General features: G+C 54.1%; 5 protein-coding genes across 5 annotated transcripts; 3 read left to right on the top strand and 2 right to left on the bottom strand.

Annotated features, from left to right (window-relative positions):
- The first annotated feature begins 1,305 nt into the window (after positions 1 to 1,305).
- Positions 1,306 to 4,832, top strand: msh1 (MutS protein 1). The gene is made up of 3 exons (XM_062874325.1): positions 1,306 to 2,010; positions 2,098 to 2,938; positions 2,994 to 4,832. Exons 1-3 carry the CDS (start codon positions 1,534 to 1,536, stop codon positions 4,799 to 4,801), a joined length of 3,126 nt encoding a protein of 1,041 aa, XP_062737443.1. The 5' UTR covers positions 1,306 to 1,533; the 3' UTR covers positions 4,802 to 4,832.
- An 18-nt stretch (positions 4,833 to 4,850) lies between these two features.
- RPP0 (ribosomal protein P0 (A0) (L10E)) lies at positions 4,851 to 6,540 on the bottom strand. Its single transcript, XM_062874324.1, has 4 exons — positions 6,215 to 6,540; positions 5,393 to 6,159; positions 5,134 to 5,339; positions 4,851 to 4,940 (listed from the first exon to the last, which is right to left on the bottom strand). Exons 1-3 carry the CDS (start codon positions 6,386 to 6,388, stop codon positions 5,333 to 5,335), a joined length of 948 nt encoding a protein of 315 aa, XP_062737442.1. The 5' UTR covers positions 6,389 to 6,540; the 3' UTR covers positions 4,851 to 4,940; positions 5,134 to 5,332.
- Positions 6,541 to 6,746: 206 nt separating this feature from the next.
- On the top strand, positions 6,747 to 8,827 carry TRM82 (tRNA (guanine-N(7)-)-methyltransferase non-catalytic subunit trm82). Its single transcript, XM_062874323.1, has 3 exons — positions 6,747 to 7,563; positions 7,621 to 8,352; positions 8,408 to 8,827. Exons 1-3 carry the CDS (start codon positions 7,097 to 7,099, stop codon positions 8,721 to 8,723), a joined length of 1,515 nt encoding a protein of 504 aa, XP_062737441.1. The 5' UTR covers positions 6,747 to 7,096; the 3' UTR covers positions 8,724 to 8,827.
- A 110-nt stretch (positions 8,828 to 8,937) lies between these two features.
- On the bottom strand, positions 8,938 to 11,676 carry NOP14 (nucleolar complex protein 14; the record flags this gene model as incomplete). Its single annotated transcript, XM_062874322.1, has 1 exon — positions 8,938 to 11,676. One exon carries the CDS (start codon positions 11,674 to 11,676, stop codon positions 8,938 to 8,940), a length of 2,739 nt encoding a protein of 912 aa, XP_062737440.1.
- Positions 11,224 to 14,017, top strand: QC761_110290 (uncharacterized protein). The gene is made up of 2 exons (XM_062874321.1): positions 11,224 to 12,355; positions 12,410 to 14,017. The coding sequence occupies exons 1-2, from the start codon at positions 11,725 to 11,727 to the stop codon at positions 13,051 to 13,053; spliced, it is 1,275 nt and encodes a 424-aa protein (XP_062737439.1). The 5' UTR covers positions 11,224 to 11,724; the 3' UTR covers positions 13,054 to 14,017.
- The last annotated feature ends 348 nt before the right edge of the window (positions 14,018 to 14,365 follow it).

The raw sequence follows: 14,365 nt of genomic DNA, 5'->3' as shown, positions 1-14,365 counted from the left end.
TGTGGTTGCTTGCTGATGTTGCAGGGTCCTCGAGTGTCGTTCGATACTGTTCGCGCTCATAAGAGGGGAAACGACAATTTGCGACAGATAATCTCGGATCGAATAGATTGGGGAAAGCCCGGAGAATAAAAATAGATGATGGATAGATAGGGTATCAAGCAAGAGATGAAAGTATCTTTCAAAGAAGAAGCCCCGCAGGTGGGGAGGGGAGAGCGACAAGAGCGTCTTATACCTTGACCTACAGTCCTTTGATATTGAATAATACTTGAATAACACGGCTAGGTAAGGGAACCCTGGTGAAGTGACGTTGGCTATGGAACCAGTTCCTGGATGCTACTTTTTTCGAGAAAGGAACGGCATCCAGAGTCGGGTGCACAACCTGGCATGTTTGGTTTGGCAATGGGCAGAGGCATGATAAGCTCGGTTCGACTGGGGTTGGCGGGCGGAGCATGGAAAAATGGGCTGAGGACCAGGTCGGGAAGCGTGGGTATGATGGCAGAAGCAGGCCAAAATCGGTCGATACCGACGGCGGCTGGCAAATCGCCATCAGGGGGCTGCCCAGCTCGAGAGCACCATCGGGCCACCCTTAATCATGCCAGGCCAGGGCACTTTGTCCTCTTCGGATTTAATCAATGATGAGAAGAGGCATCATCCACGTTCGTCTGAAGCTGCATCCCACCCCCATCTTGCATGCTGGAATGTACCGATACCTACTCCTCCACCATTACACAGCAGTTAGGCAGCTAGACAGCTTCCATCCTACCTGGTATCAATGAAACGTCGACAACAGATATCCCGTCTTCCGGGGAAAAGGCCCTGCCAAATTGCCGGGATTTGCTAGGTGGCCATCGGCAGGTGGTTTTTCGGGCCATTTTTAACCCTTCGTGTCTGTCTTGTCTATTTTTCGGTGTTTGGTTGTTGAGATGAAAAACACGTTTGCTGCATTGTTGGAGGTGCATGATTCGCAGATGTCGTCTCTCAGCAACAAACACATGATCCAGACCGCGAATGGGCCCATGCCCGCTTTCCAAGACATCGAAGCTTGACTAGATCAGGCAAGACGCCTCTCACCACCGCGGGGCAGGTGAAGGTCGGTCGTCAGAACCCACACCTGGGCTGACCGAAGTTTGCCTTTTTTTCATGAATTCTCGTAGGGCTGAAGGCTGAGGGCTGTGCACGCCTTTTCTGCCGGTTGTCGCTTTTTTTTGGAGGGGGGGGGGGTTTCTTTTTTCGTTTTTTTTTCGTTTTTTTCGTGTTTTCGGTTTTTTTTTTTTTTTTTGTGGCCAGCGAATTCAAAGGGGGTTTCTGCGACAACCACTGGGAAGACCTGAGAGAATTGCAACAGAAGAAGCTTTTTGTCCCCTGGAAAGCCACTCCAGAATAAACCCCTGCCCAGTCAGTGTCTGCGGGCGGGGGATTCCGCCCGCCGCATCGCCAAGAATTCTCGGATCTTACAGGACAACTCTTTAACACTAGAATTTTCATCACGTTGTCGCCTCGTCAACAACCAATCCTGATTATTCTCTTCTCCTGATGCTGTCCTCGCGACCACCACCAGTTCCTCGCCTCCGGATAGCGTGTCTCGCCCAGACAACTCGCTGCCACCCGCGCTGTGGTCCCGCCACCGTCGGGCGGTGTGGTGTCCGACATGTAACCACGGCCTTGTTTTCTGGACCCTCTGCTGCGTCTGGAACGCGTGCGGCTCGTCTGGCTCCCTTGCAACACCTTCAGCTCCGCGGCAAGAAAACTACCGTCGTCAAGCTGGACGAGCTGCCACAGGGACTGATCGTACCACCAGAGACGCCGGCTCCAGTGGAACAAGATGACGAGCCCCAGTACCCGACAGTGGTGCAGCAGGCCCGCCGCAACATGCAGAAGTTTGACAATTGCGTGCTGCTCACCCGTGTCGGCGGCTTCTACGAGCTGTACTTCGAGCACGCCGATGAGTACGGCCCGCTCCTCAACCTCAAAGTCTCACAGAAGAAGACAAACGCCGGCCCCGTATCCATGGTATTTATCTTTATTGTGCCATGTCCATCCGTCCGTCCTTGTAGTTAGTTCCAGCTTGTATCTGATGACTGTTCGTGTGTTGCCCAGGCCGGCTTTCCATTCTTCCAGCTGGATCGCTTTCTCAAGATCTTGGTCCAAGACCTCAACCGCCATGTAGCCATTGCTGAAGAGTTCCCCAACGATGCCTCGGCCAAGATCAGGTCTGGTGGGTTGATGCATGACCGTCGAGTGGCCCGTATTGTCACTCCCGGCACCCTCATCGATGAGAACTTCATGGATCCTTATGCAAACAACTATGTAATGGCCGTTCATCTGCCCGAGAAAGCGGAATTATCGGACCATGTGAGGCGCCAAGCGGGGCAGCAAGCCATCAACACGCCAGACCCGGCCGATGATGCCCCGACCCGTATCGGTCTAGCATGGCTGGATCTGTCGACCGGCTATTTCTTCACTCAGCCGGCCACTCTAGCATCGCTCGGCTCCGTGCTGTCTCGGGTGTCCCCTCGGGAGGTTGTTCTGGACAAGGCCCTCGAGTCTGCCGAGGATCAGGGGATCGCGTCTATCCTGCAGGAGGAGAGCTACCTGGTGACGTACTCTCCCCAAGGTGAGTTTCAGTCGCTAGACGACTGGCAGCCCATGCTGGAGGGTAAAATCCCGGCGAAGGAGGCCAAAAAGTTTACAGAGGAGGAAGTAGATGCCGGCAGTCTGCTGCTCCACTACGTGGGAGATCGGCTTCAGGGGCTGAGCATGAAGCTCCAGCCACCGGTTCGCCATGTAAACATGGAGGTGATGAATATTGACAAGAATACCATGCGGTCACTTGAAATTAAGGAGACTGTCCGGGATGGCACGTTTAAGGGGAGCTTGTTGTACGCCATCAGGCGAACGGCAACCAAGAGTGGCGCCCGGCTTCTCAACCAGTGGCTGAGTATGCATTTGTTTTCTTTCAGCATTCAGGGCCATCAGCTTAATTTGTCTCCTAGGTTTCCCGTCAACATCACTCAAAGCCATCAACGCCAGACTTGACCTGGTAGAGCGCTTCATTCAAGACGAAGAACTTCGAGATGCCATCATCGTCCTTCTCCGCAGAAGCCATGACTCCCAGCGCCTCGTCCAAAAGTTCGCCCTCAACCGCGGCGATGCCGATGACCTACTCCAGCTAGCCAGCACAATCAAATCAACAGAGGACATAGTCGCCCTCCTTGAAGCCTCCATAGCCTCCCAACCCGAAGAAGCCAAATCAGCACCACCAGAAGAAGATGCCACCCCGGAGGAAGAAGAAGAAGAAGACGAGGACCCCCTCGCCACCCTCCTCTCCCGCGTCTCCCTCAAATCCCCCCTCAAACTAGCCCACTCCATCCGCTCCGCCATCGATGAAGAAAACCTAGTCCAGCAACACCAACTAGAAGACTCCCGCGCCGGCGAGCTCCTCTCCCTCGCCCAAGAAATCGTTTCTTCCGAAGCCACAGAAGAAGACGGAACCATCCTCCCCAAATCCCGACTCCCCTCTTCTTCTTCCCCTTCCCAAAAACCCAACCGGAGGAAGATACCTTCAATACGGGACCACTACTCAGAAGAAGCAGAACTCTTCATCATGCAACCCCGCGCCTCCCGCCTTTTGAGCTCACTACACAAACAACTCGCCAGTCTCAAATCCCAAAAGGAAGAGCTCTGCCTGTCTCTCCGTCGGGAGCTGAACCTCCCATCCCTGACCTTGAAATGGACACCCCAGCTAGGGCACATCTGCCACGTCAAAGGTCGGGACTCTCTCTCCTCCCCTGTCTCTGACACCCCTTCCATCAGGACCCTCTCCACCTCCCGCAGCACCCGCTCCTTTCACCACCCGGCCTGGTCATCGTTGGGTGACTCCCTCTCCCAAACCCGCCTCGCTATCAGAGCAGAAGAATCCCGCGTTTTTGCGTCGTTGCGACAGTCGGTGATTTTGAATCTGGTAAAGTTACGACGGAACGCCGCCGTGCTAGACGAGCTAGACGTCCTCACCTCCTTCGCCTCGCTAGCCCGAGAGAAAAACCTCGTCCGCCCCATCCTGAACACCTCCACCGCCACAATAATAGTAGGAGGTCGGCACCCCACCGTCGAGTCCGCCCTCCAAGAACAAGGCCGCACTTTTACCAAGAACGACCTTTTCCTTTCCTCCCCCTCATCCCCTTCCCAACACGGCCGCATCTGGCTCATCACCGGCCCAAACATGGCCGGCAAATCCACCTTCCTCCGTCAGTCCGCCCTCATCACGATCCTCTCCCAGATCGGCTCCTTCATCCCAGCAGACCACGCCCAGCTCGGCCTGGTCGACGCAATCTTCTCCCGCCTCGGCTCCTCGGACAACCTCTACGCCTCCCAGTCCACCTTCATGGTCGAGATGCTCGAGACCTCCACCATCCTCCGCCAGGCCACCCCCCGCTCCTTCGTCATCATGGACGAGATCGGCCGGGGCACAACGCCGCAAGACGGAACCGCCGTCGCCTTCGCCTCCCTCCACCACCTCGTCAAGGTCAACAGATGTCGTGCGTTATTTGCTACTCACTTCCACGACATCGCCGGTTTGATCAAAGAACAAAACCTGACCGTCCAAGACGGGGGGCAGGATGGTGCGGTGGAGATGTACTGTACCGATGTGGAAGAAGACGAAAACGGGGGGTTCGCCTATGTGCACAAACTCCAAAAGGGCGTCAACAGGACGAGTCACGCGCTCAAGGTCGCGAGGTTGGCTGGGTTGCCTGACAAGGCCATTCAAGCCGCAAGAGAAGTGTTGGAAAGGAATGGGCTATAGAGCGCATAAAAAACAATGTCACATCATAGGAGCAAAAGGAACGAAGCACTTGTAGGATGGATAAATATTGTATTTGTATGAAACACATGTCACCAAGGGCAAAAGACGGCAAAATCGTGGGATGAATAACCTGTTTGATCTGGTACTCATGTTAGTCTTGATACCCAGAGAATAAATTGTGTAAACAAAATGATAAGTGATTGTGTCTCATACGTTGTTGTATGGGTTTCTCATCAATAAGATCAGGGTTAAAAAGCTCTTTGTCATTTTTCATAATCATCGACACTTGGGGAGCTGTGCTACGAAAAAAAAAGGAAAAGGGGGGTACTAACCAGTATCTGAGAAGCAGCAAGTAGACTGTTTGGGCAGTCACTACATTGCAGTTCAAAAATCCTTTGTATGTCCATCTTCAGAGTGCTCAATTGACCAGCAAATGATCTATCTAGATTCGGGTATCGATTCATAAAACCTCTACCGGACCCAAACCGAAATTGCCAGTCCACAAGCGCCGTCATGGCGTCGTTACAACATTTAACCGCTGGGAGAATGGTTAGCAAAAGTTCCACACAGACACAAACAGAAAACACATACAAGAGATCGCCGAAGCCACCCTCCTCGTCGGACTCCTCCTCCTCCTCCTTCTTCTCCTCCTCAGCGGCAGCACCACCGGCGGCGGCGCCAGAGTCAGCAGCAGCGACAGGGGCGGCGGCAGCATAGGCCTCGGGGTTGGCAATGCGGTCCTTGAGCTCCTCAATCTCGGGCCAGCTGATCTCGGTCTCGATGGCAACAGCGAGAACCTTCTTGTAGCTGTTGACAAGGGAGTGGATGACGGAGGGGAGAGTGGGGAAGTTGAGGGCCAGGGAGACAGCGGCAATGGTGGTGATGGCGCTGGAGAAGGCCTTCAGGAGCTGCTCCTCGCTGATATCGAGGACGGAGCTGGGGAAGGTGTTGCCCTGGTCGTAGACCTGAGCGATGCCCATACCGTAGGTGAAGGGAGAGATGTTGAGCATGTTCAACAGGGTAGCCTCGGAGGGGCCGACCTTGGCGCCAGCCTCGACGAGCTTGAGATCGGTGGTGATTTCAATGGTACCACGGGCAATCTTGGTGGGGACACCGAGGGCCTGGAAGAAAGAGGTCTTGCCGGGTTCCATACCAGTGTTGCCAGCGGGAATCCAGACATCGACGGGGGCGACGGCACCAGCACGAGCGGGGGCGGCGACCTTGTTGGCGAGGATCTTGTCACGGATCTCCTTGAGGTCACCGTTGGTGAAGACGAAACCAACGTTGCCCTTGACGAAGGGGAGGAGGCGCTCGTACTCGGGGGAGTCGACCAGGAAGGTCTTGAGGGCACGGCGAACCTGTTTGGCTCAATTAGTATCGATTTCTTTGCTGATCTGGGTCGCCATCTCGTACCATGGTGTTCTTGCCCATCAGGACCACACCCTGATCGCGGAGGGCCTGACGAATCTCGTGCATCTGCTGAGACGAGACATTGTCGACGGAGACGACGAAGATGGACTTGTACTCCTCCAACAAGCCCTTGAGCTTGTCGAAGTAGCCAGCCTTGTTAGCGCTCTTGCCCCCCATGTCTTCTTTTGCTGGAAGCTAGGTTGTTTAAGGGCGGTTAATTGTTGGTGATGCGGAAACAAGGAGGAGAGGAGGAGAACTCGCGATGGTGGTTTTACCAAAAAAGAATCCAAGCAGCCTCCGGATTTTCGCACAATCCGCTTAGCCTGTGGGGGCCCGCTCCCGCCTAGGGTTTAGGCTGGTAAGGCCAATCAGAGAGCTCCAGATGCTCGAACTGCCCCACGCCTTATCGATAAGAAAGTACGGAGGTACAAGCTTCTGCGTCAAGCTTCGAAAAAGACGGACATCAGAGAGCATCTTTACGGCGGCAGGTAATTCCGGTCTTGCTAGGTGCTGAGATCAAAGTGACATCCTTGTTCTTGGGAGGGAACGAACTGGAGAGAAAAGCTGCGCCCGGTTCCACAGGTGTTTGAAGCTTGACGTTGAAGCACAAGCCACCTGTGGCTCACATCCCCAAGCTCCAGACAAATTCTTCTAAGTCCAACAACCGAAGTGGATTGACTCAAGCTTCACTGCATTGGAGATATCTGCTTGAAGCAATTGAGCGCGGTAAGATTCCTCCTGAGTATCAAAATGGCTCGTCCTAACATTACGAATAGATATCCTGTGGTTTTAACACCTAATATCTCTTGATTTGACCACTTGAGCATCAAGTGTGAACCAGTTGTGGCTTGAACATTCTCACCACTCATATCAGCCACTCTCACCATGATTATCCCCTATCATCTTCTTCAGGCCTCGGGCAGCGTAATTTTTGCTGCCCAGGGGGTTGATATTCTCTCCTTCAACACCTCTATGGAGCACCTCTCAACCTGGAAGTATCCAGTGAAGGCCACTGAGACCCCAAGTGAACCTGCTGCCGATGCTGAAGCCTCTGCCACTGTTGAGGCCCCTCCAACGCCAGAAGGTCCCCCGGCCAAGCGTAGGAGAACAGAGAATGATGAAAAGGAGGCCCATGCTGGCGATGCCGGCACCCCCAACTCAACCAACGGTCAAAAGAAGGGCAGGTTTCACAACAAGCCACAACCCGTCAACTTATCGAACGAGAAGCCTTTCATCAACTGCCTCCTCGCCACTGCCAATGGCAGTCATGTAATCGCTGCTACTGGCTCCGACAAGACGATCTGGGTATTCGAGCACGATGGCTCCGGGAATCTCAAGCAACTCAGCCAGAGGTACTCACCCCTTAACCGCCCCTCATGTTGTCTTTAGTAGCTAACCCATTTTAACAGAGCCATGCCAAAACGCCCCTGCTCTCTCACCCTCACCACCGACCAAAAGAAAATCCTCTCCGCCGACAAATTCGGAGACGTCTACGCCCTCCCCCTCCTCCCATCCGCAGAACCCACCCTCCCCCCAACAGTCCAATCACTCCCCTCCCGCAGCGCCACCCCTGCCTCGGCACCTATCCCCTTCAAGCCCCAAGCCAACGACAAGACAGTCCACACCAAGCGCAACCTCAAGGCTCTCGAGAACCAAAAGATTTCCATGGAACTCTCCCTCAAAGCCGCCGCCGAGAGATCCGCCGAGGAATCCCAGCCGGCGTTTGAGCACACCTTGCTGTTGGGTCATGTCTCCATGCTCACAGCCATCACCGTCGCCCCTGGAATCGGCGCGACAGGCGAGAAAAGAGAATGGATCATCACCGCCGACAGAGACGAGCACGTCCGTATCTCGCGGGGGATTCCCCAGGCTTATTTCATTGAGGGGTTCTGCCTTGGGCACGAGGATTTTGTCAGCAGGTTATGTGTTGTCCCCGGCCGGGAAGAGCTGCTTGTTTCGGGTGGTGGGGATGACGATGTTTTTCTATGGAGGTGGAAGGAGAAGCAGCTGCTTGGGAGGGCGAATATTCTTGAAGAGATCAAGAATACTATTGAGCCTGAGCTGACAAAGATTGCTGTTTCGAGACTGAAGGGGTTTTCTCTTGCCTCTGGGGAAACAGTGGTAGCTGTCATCTGCGAGAAGTATGTCCCCCTTTTGATTGCACGTCATACTTTTAGAAATGCTAACGATATGTAGAATTCCCGCTGTGGTTCTTTTCACACTTGTAGAAGACACGCTTAAGCACACTGCTACCTATTCCCTCAAGGAGCAAGGTGTCCCCCTAGACGTCGAGCTTCTACCCAACGACAACCTCCTCGTGAGCATCGACACAACCGAAGGGAAGCCTGACGCGGCGGCACCCTTCCTGGTCTTGACCAGGAATGGCCCCGACTCGTGGGATCAGAAGCCTGTCGTGGATGTCCCGGCCGGAGAGACAGAGCTCAACGGGGAGGAGATGCAAAAGTTGCTGTATACTACCGAGTCGCTGAGGAAGATGAGCGATTTTGATTGAGCAATACACGTAGTTGTTGGTAGTAGCTTGAATGATAGATGGACAATGTTCTGAGCGACACATTTCCAAGAACGACGTTATTGCCCATCGAAGGGAAACCAGACACAATTATTCGGGGGACTAAAAAAACTGAATTATATTTCCCCGCAAACAATACATATGCCGTTGAATGCAACTCAACAACCAAAAACACATCTCTATCATTCCATCAAATCTACCTCTTCTTCTTCCTGAGAGCCTTTTCCCTCTCATACGCATTCGCCGCCTGCCCCTCGGTCCCCTGAATCTCCGCCACCAACCTCTTATACTTCTTCTCGTACGCCGCGTCCTTCTCCTTCTTCACCCGTAAGTTCTCCCTCGCCATAAAAGCATTGTCCTTCCTCAGCTCCCTCAGCGCACCCTTCCTCTCCCGCTTGTGCTCCTTCTTCAACTTGGCCAGCTCCGCCCTCTCACGATCAGGATCGTAGTGCTTGTTCGGGTCAAACGAATCTTCAAACTTGGGGATGTAGGTCCTTATCGCCAGGGGACGGTGGTGGTGCAGTTCTAGTGGGCGGCGGGAGAGGCGGGAGATCTGCAATAAACGGGTGAGGTGCTGCTGGAGGGACTGGATGGCAGGAGAAAGAGATTTGGGAATGGAGGAGAGGATGGGAAGGGCGGGGGAAAAGGTTTCGGTAAAGGAGGAGGTTTGGGACCAGAGGGTGGAGGCGCTGGTGAGGAGGGAGAGGGTGGTGGTGAAGAGGGATAGTTTGAGCTCCAAGGAGGGTTGGTTAGAAGGGAGGCAGTCGGAAAAGGCGAGTTTTCTTGCTGTGGAGGCATCGGCGGGAAGGGATGTAGGAAGGCGAGTTCCAGCGGGGGGGTCGTGGATGGGGAAGAACCCGATTGTGTTGGGTGTAAAGGCCCTGGCTGAGGGGGCCAAGGCGCAGAGGGTGTTGAGGGTGAAGTTCATAACCTCTGGTACGTAGCGCTTGGAGAATTGCTGATATTGGAGGGCAAGGATGGCCAGGAACGTGCCGGTGGCGTAGTCGGAGAGGGACTGCGGGATCTTTTGGCCGAGATACCTCGCGATGACGATCATGGCTGGGGTGACAACCTGGTGGAAGTGGTCGGACGTAGGGAAGGTGGTGCCTGCTCCGGTAAGAGTGATCAGGTCGCCGACAGTGAGGGCCAGAGGGCGGGACTGCTCCATCTCTTGGATGATAGAACGATAGCCCTTGGCGACTTCGATGGGGAAGCTCTTGGCTAGGGAGTGGATGTGTCTTGTCAGGCCTTCCAGTGCCGCGGCCCAGGTAGGCTGGTACTGGTTTCCGAGGTAGTTGACGTGACGAACGAGGGCCTGTGCAAAGTTACCGAGGCGCTCCTTGTTGTCGCTGGCGAGTTTTGGGTGGTGGAGGGCTCTGATGCGTTGGGTGGCGACCGGGAGCTGTTTCACGTCGATGCCCTTGAAGATCTCGAGGAGCTCGTCGTGGTTCTGGGGACAGGGGAAGGTGTATGGGACACCATTCTCATCGGAGCCTTTGGTGTTGTTGGTGGGTAACCGAAAGATGCCTTGCTTCGCCTCGGATTCTGTTAATAACCCCTTGATGAATTCGTCATCGTCGCTGTCTTCTTCCTCAGAGCCAGAGTCAGAACCTGACTCCTCGTCCTCGTCGCTCTCCTCTCCCTCGTCACCACTGTCGAACTCCAACTCTGAACCGCTGGCGACCAAATCATCATCAATGAGGAAATCGTCCTCGTCGTCGAATCCCAGCTCGGTCGCGGTCGGTCGGTATTTTTTGGCCTTTCCAGCAATTCCCTGCCCGAGCCCAAACTCATCCGCATCCTCAACATCCATGGCATCGAAATCGTCATCTCCGCCCTGCTTGTTCTCGTCATCGCTCTCCTGTTCGTCATCTGAAACCTTCTCTCCGCGCATACGCTTCAGGCGGTCCTCCTCGAGCTTCTTTAGCCTGTTCGCTTCCTCTGCTGCCTTCTCTTCTTCCGTCTTCATCTTATCAGTAGGCGCCGCGCGCTTGTCGGACGCCATCCGCTTCACCTGGATATCGTACTCCCTGTCAAGGGTAGCCTGATCCTTTCCAGCAATCACAAGAGTGGGCTTGTCACTTTTGGCAGGTGGCTTTATCCTGTCGAAGAGTAGTGGTCGCAGATCCCTCATGGCCTCATCGATTTCAGCTCTGAGCTCGTTATCCTCCTCTTTAGCCTCCTGTCGCAACTCTTTGTGAAGCTTGGACTTGGCGATGATTTCCTCGTAAATTTCCTTCTTGGTTTTCTTTCTTTCCGGTTGCCCTTCCTCCTGTTCGCCCACGACCTCGAGAGCCCCCTCTAGACGCTGCCTCTTCAGTGCACGCCTATCGGTCTGCGAACCTTCGGATTCATCGCCTGAACCAACATCCTCCTCAAAGTCGTCTTTAAGATACTTCGGAGCGTCATCATTGTCGAAAAGCGGCTTGCCCATGTGAGTAAGTCCTCCCATTTCCTCATCGTCTTCCAAGTCGAACGCAGAGTGCTTCTTGTGAGACCGTTGCTGTTCGCGGGTATATCTTTCGATCATCTTGTCCTCGAGCGACATGTTGGGATCGTCCTCACCGAAACGTCTGTCGATTAGACCGCCGACCTTGTTCCTCCGCTGCATCTCAACAAGGATAGTCTCACGCCGTCTCTCCTCGCCTTTCGCCTTGGTCAACCCGGGTCGACCGCTGATACCCATAGCCTCCCTGCTGCTGACGGGCTTGTTGGTGGTAACCTCAAACTTGGGGCCTCTGGCATTCGTCTTGAACTGGAAGGGGTTGAACTGCTCGCGGATGCTGGCCAGGGCCTCATGTCGCTGGATGCGCTTCTCGTTGGACGCCTTGGCATCTTGGGCATTTTGGCGCTTCTGCTTCTTGGATTTCTGGGGACCGATAATTCCTTGGTCCTTCAGGGAGGCCTTAAGCCTCTTCAACTGTGAGCCGGCCATGATCGCGTCGTTTTTGTTGGGAGTCGCGACGCAATTGCCGGGTTTTCGATGGCCGAACAGTCGTTGTATCTCCAATTCAGAATTTTTGGTAGAGGATGGATGGTCGCAGCGCTATCTTATCAGAGTGCCCCACTGTTTGTAAATTTTGGCGGTCTGCAGCGGCAGGATCAGGGAAAGCTTTCTGTTTTGGAAGCTCTCAGCTCAAGCTTCTCTAGAACACCGACCCGCTCTCCACTGTGGAGATGCATTACAGCCGGGCGACGACATGCAGCCTCAACATCAGAGACGACACTAACCACCGCCGCCATCATGGAATGGCTCGCCTCCCTTATGACCACCGATAAGGCCATCAAAGGGGCCTTGATCATACACGGTGTTGCTCTCGTCGGGACAGTGCTGCTTGCGCTTGATCAATGGCGCTCAGAGTGCGAAAGAAAACCACCACAACCCAAGCCGCAGTACATCACCCAGGACACCGAGGACGCCCTGAAACTGACCACCCTGGATACGTTGCTCGGTCACTACAACCACGCCATTCGTGAGACGGCTGTCAAGATCGTATGTGACAGAGCCGTCAACGACAAGGACACCCTCGAACAGCTCCTCTGGGGCATCACCCGTCCCAACTACGACGAGCGCCTGAAGAATCTCCGAGCTTTGGCAGTGATTACCGATCCGCGTGAGTCGATGATCAATCACGGTGGCACAATTGATAGACTAATAATTCCTCAAGACTCCTTGGATAAACTTCACACATGGAAGGCCTACGCAGCTCTCGTCCGGTGCCTGGAGCTATCTCTTGACCCTGACCAGGAGGTGCTCAACAATGACGACTGGGACGATTATCCTCTCCGTGACATGACAGACAAGCTCTGCCTCATGTTCATCAGCCAGCTGGTAGGCACCTTTGACTGCGAGAAACTCATCAAGGCCAAATTTGTCGAGAAGTGGCTGTCCAAGCAAAACTGGGGAACCACCGAGGAGGAGCGGCATCAGAATCTTGCGGCCTACCTGCGCAGCAAGACCAACAGGCTTGCCGAAATCATCAGCTGCATTCGGCAGAGCCCAGCTGGCCGAGAGGCACTGCAGAAGTGCGGTCTCTTTCCGTATCCCGACACGGAAGAGAGCGAAGCAGACGATGGCGACACGCACTTGGTGGAACGATTAAGCGTTTTGTTTCCGGAAACTCTCGATGTCAACAGTTTGGACGCGAACCATCCTACTAGGGTGTTGTTGCGTTCGTTCCAAACCACGCCAGGGAGTGAAGAACAGCGCGACCGGAACCAGAGGCACAGGCAGGCAATGGTGCTGAATGATGGGAGTCATCCGATCACGAGTGATGATATCATCCAGCGGGACCCGACATCGCCTACGTGAGCCGGCCATGATCCTTGAAATCTTTTACTGGCAGTCGAATTTACCAAGCCGTTCGATGCAGGACGGGCTAATACGGCTCGGCTCAACAATATACCTGAATGCGGCCGAATCCTGAACCGAAATCCCGGATGGGATCAAGTCTGTGGGGAAGGCAGCAGTTCGAGGTGGTGACCACGAGGGTCATTCCGGTATTCTGTGTACCACACTGCGGCAAAGGGACGGGATGGACAGCTACGAAAGGCGCTGGATTAGGTTTCCAGAAATGACGCGCGCCTTCTGTAGTACGAGGATGGTAAGAGCGTTATGGGTACCGGATGCTCGGGAGTGCACAAACACTGCACTCAAGTTGATGGTGCATCTTGGAGCTGAGGCGCAGTTCAAGCTCGAAGACGAGATGTTTATTAAGACTCAGTGCGTTTCAATGAGGTGTACCCTCATGAAATATCCCGAGCAATAGCCAGCGATTGCGGCAAACGGTTCAATAGGTGATAGCCGAATACGGTGAATTATCCGGGTTATCCAGAAAGATATTCCCTGGATAAGGAACATGGTGTTATACAGCCCTGGCTATAAGGGAGGACTGAGCTTGACAGCAGCACAGCGCTGGAAAGAAAACAAAAACCCAACTTTGTAGAAGCGATATTCTCCATGTTGGTGGCTGTTCGGTTTCTTACATGCATGGCAGCCAGGGGCTCACACGTGGAAATGCAGCACAAACCCCCTGCGTTTCAGCGTTGCATTGGTTCAACAGCCACTGGGGAGACAGCCGACCATTGCAGCTGAGGGGGGAGTTAAAGATAGAAAAGTAAACAAAGGAATTGAGTGCGGGGAACGGAAAGTGGCAGCAAGGAGGAATTGTTGTTTGTCAGTTGTGGTGTTGGGATTGAAGCTCTATCCATGTCTGTTAAATTCAGTAGACGGCAGCTATGCTCTGTATATCACCCGTTACTTAAGTTAAGGTACCAGTAACTTCTAGAGCCATTGAAGCCATCTACACTCGACCACCTAGTTCCCACTGGGTGATTGCCATGTGAGGCAGTGACGACATTCTGTAACATGGAGTATCTCACGAACTGCTACGTGGCCATGGTGAGGCCTTGAGTCTGGCCTTGTTTTCTTTTCCCAATCTCGCCAGGCGCGGGGGAGGGGACACAGCAACGCCAATTAGAAGCTGCAGCGGCTTGAGATTGAGGTCGCGAGTCCACTTTCGAGCCACTCTCTTGCAGCTCTCTGGCAGCTATGGGAGCTTTCTTGCAGCCCGACTGGCTGCCGTTTGCTTCATGCTGTCACTGACCAACAGCAGGCTGTGTGT

The sequence above is a fragment of the Podospora bellae-mahoneyi genome (assembly GCF_035222275.1).
Source record: "Podospora bellae-mahoneyi strain CBS 112042 chromosome 1 map unlocalized CBS112042p_1, whole genome shotgun sequence".
Classification (NCBI taxonomy): Eukaryota; Fungi; Ascomycota; class Sordariomycetes; order Sordariales; family Podosporaceae; genus Podospora; species Podospora bellae-mahoneyi.
Note: the sequence above shows the minus strand (reverse complement) of the source record. Positions and strands in the feature narration are given on the sequence as shown.

Coding starts and splice junctions, on each gene's coding strand:
- msh1 (XM_062874325.1), top strand. CDS start 1,534: ATGCTGTCCTCGCGACCACCACCAGTTCCTCGCCTCCGGATAGCGTGT. Junction 2,011..2,097: donor ACGCCGGCCCCGTATCCATG/GTATTTATCTTT, acceptor TGTGTTGCCCAG/GCCGGCTTTCCATTCTTCCA. Junction 2,939..2,993: donor GCTTCTCAACCAGTGGCTGA/GTATGCATTTGT, acceptor TTTGTCTCCTAG/GTTTCCCGTCAACATCACTC.
- RPP0 (XM_062874324.1), bottom strand. CDS start 6,388: ATGGGGGGCAAGAGCGCTAACAAGGCTGGCTACTTCGACAAGCTCAAG. Junction 6,160..6,214: donor TGATGGGCAAGAACACCATG/GTACGAGATGGC, acceptor TGAGCCAAACAG/GTTCGCCGTGCCCTCAAGAC.
- TRM82 (XM_062874323.1), top strand. CDS start 7,097: ATGATTATCCCCTATCATCTTCTTCAGGCCTCGGGCAGCGTAATTTTT. Junction 7,564..7,620: donor CTCAAGCAACTCAGCCAGAG/GTACTCACCCCT, acceptor CCATTTTAACAG/AGCCATGCCAAAACGCCCCT. Junction 8,353..8,407: donor GTAGCTGTCATCTGCGAGAA/GTATGTCCCCCT, acceptor AACGATATGTAG/AATTCCCGCTGTGGTTCTTT.
- QC761_110290 (XM_062874321.1), top strand. CDS start 11,725: ATGGCCGAACAGTCGTTGTATCTCCAATTCAGAATTTTTGGTAGAGGA. Junction 12,356..12,409: donor GGCAGTGATTACCGATCCGC/GTGAGTCGATGA, acceptor TAATTCCTCAAG/ACTCCTTGGATAAACTTCAC.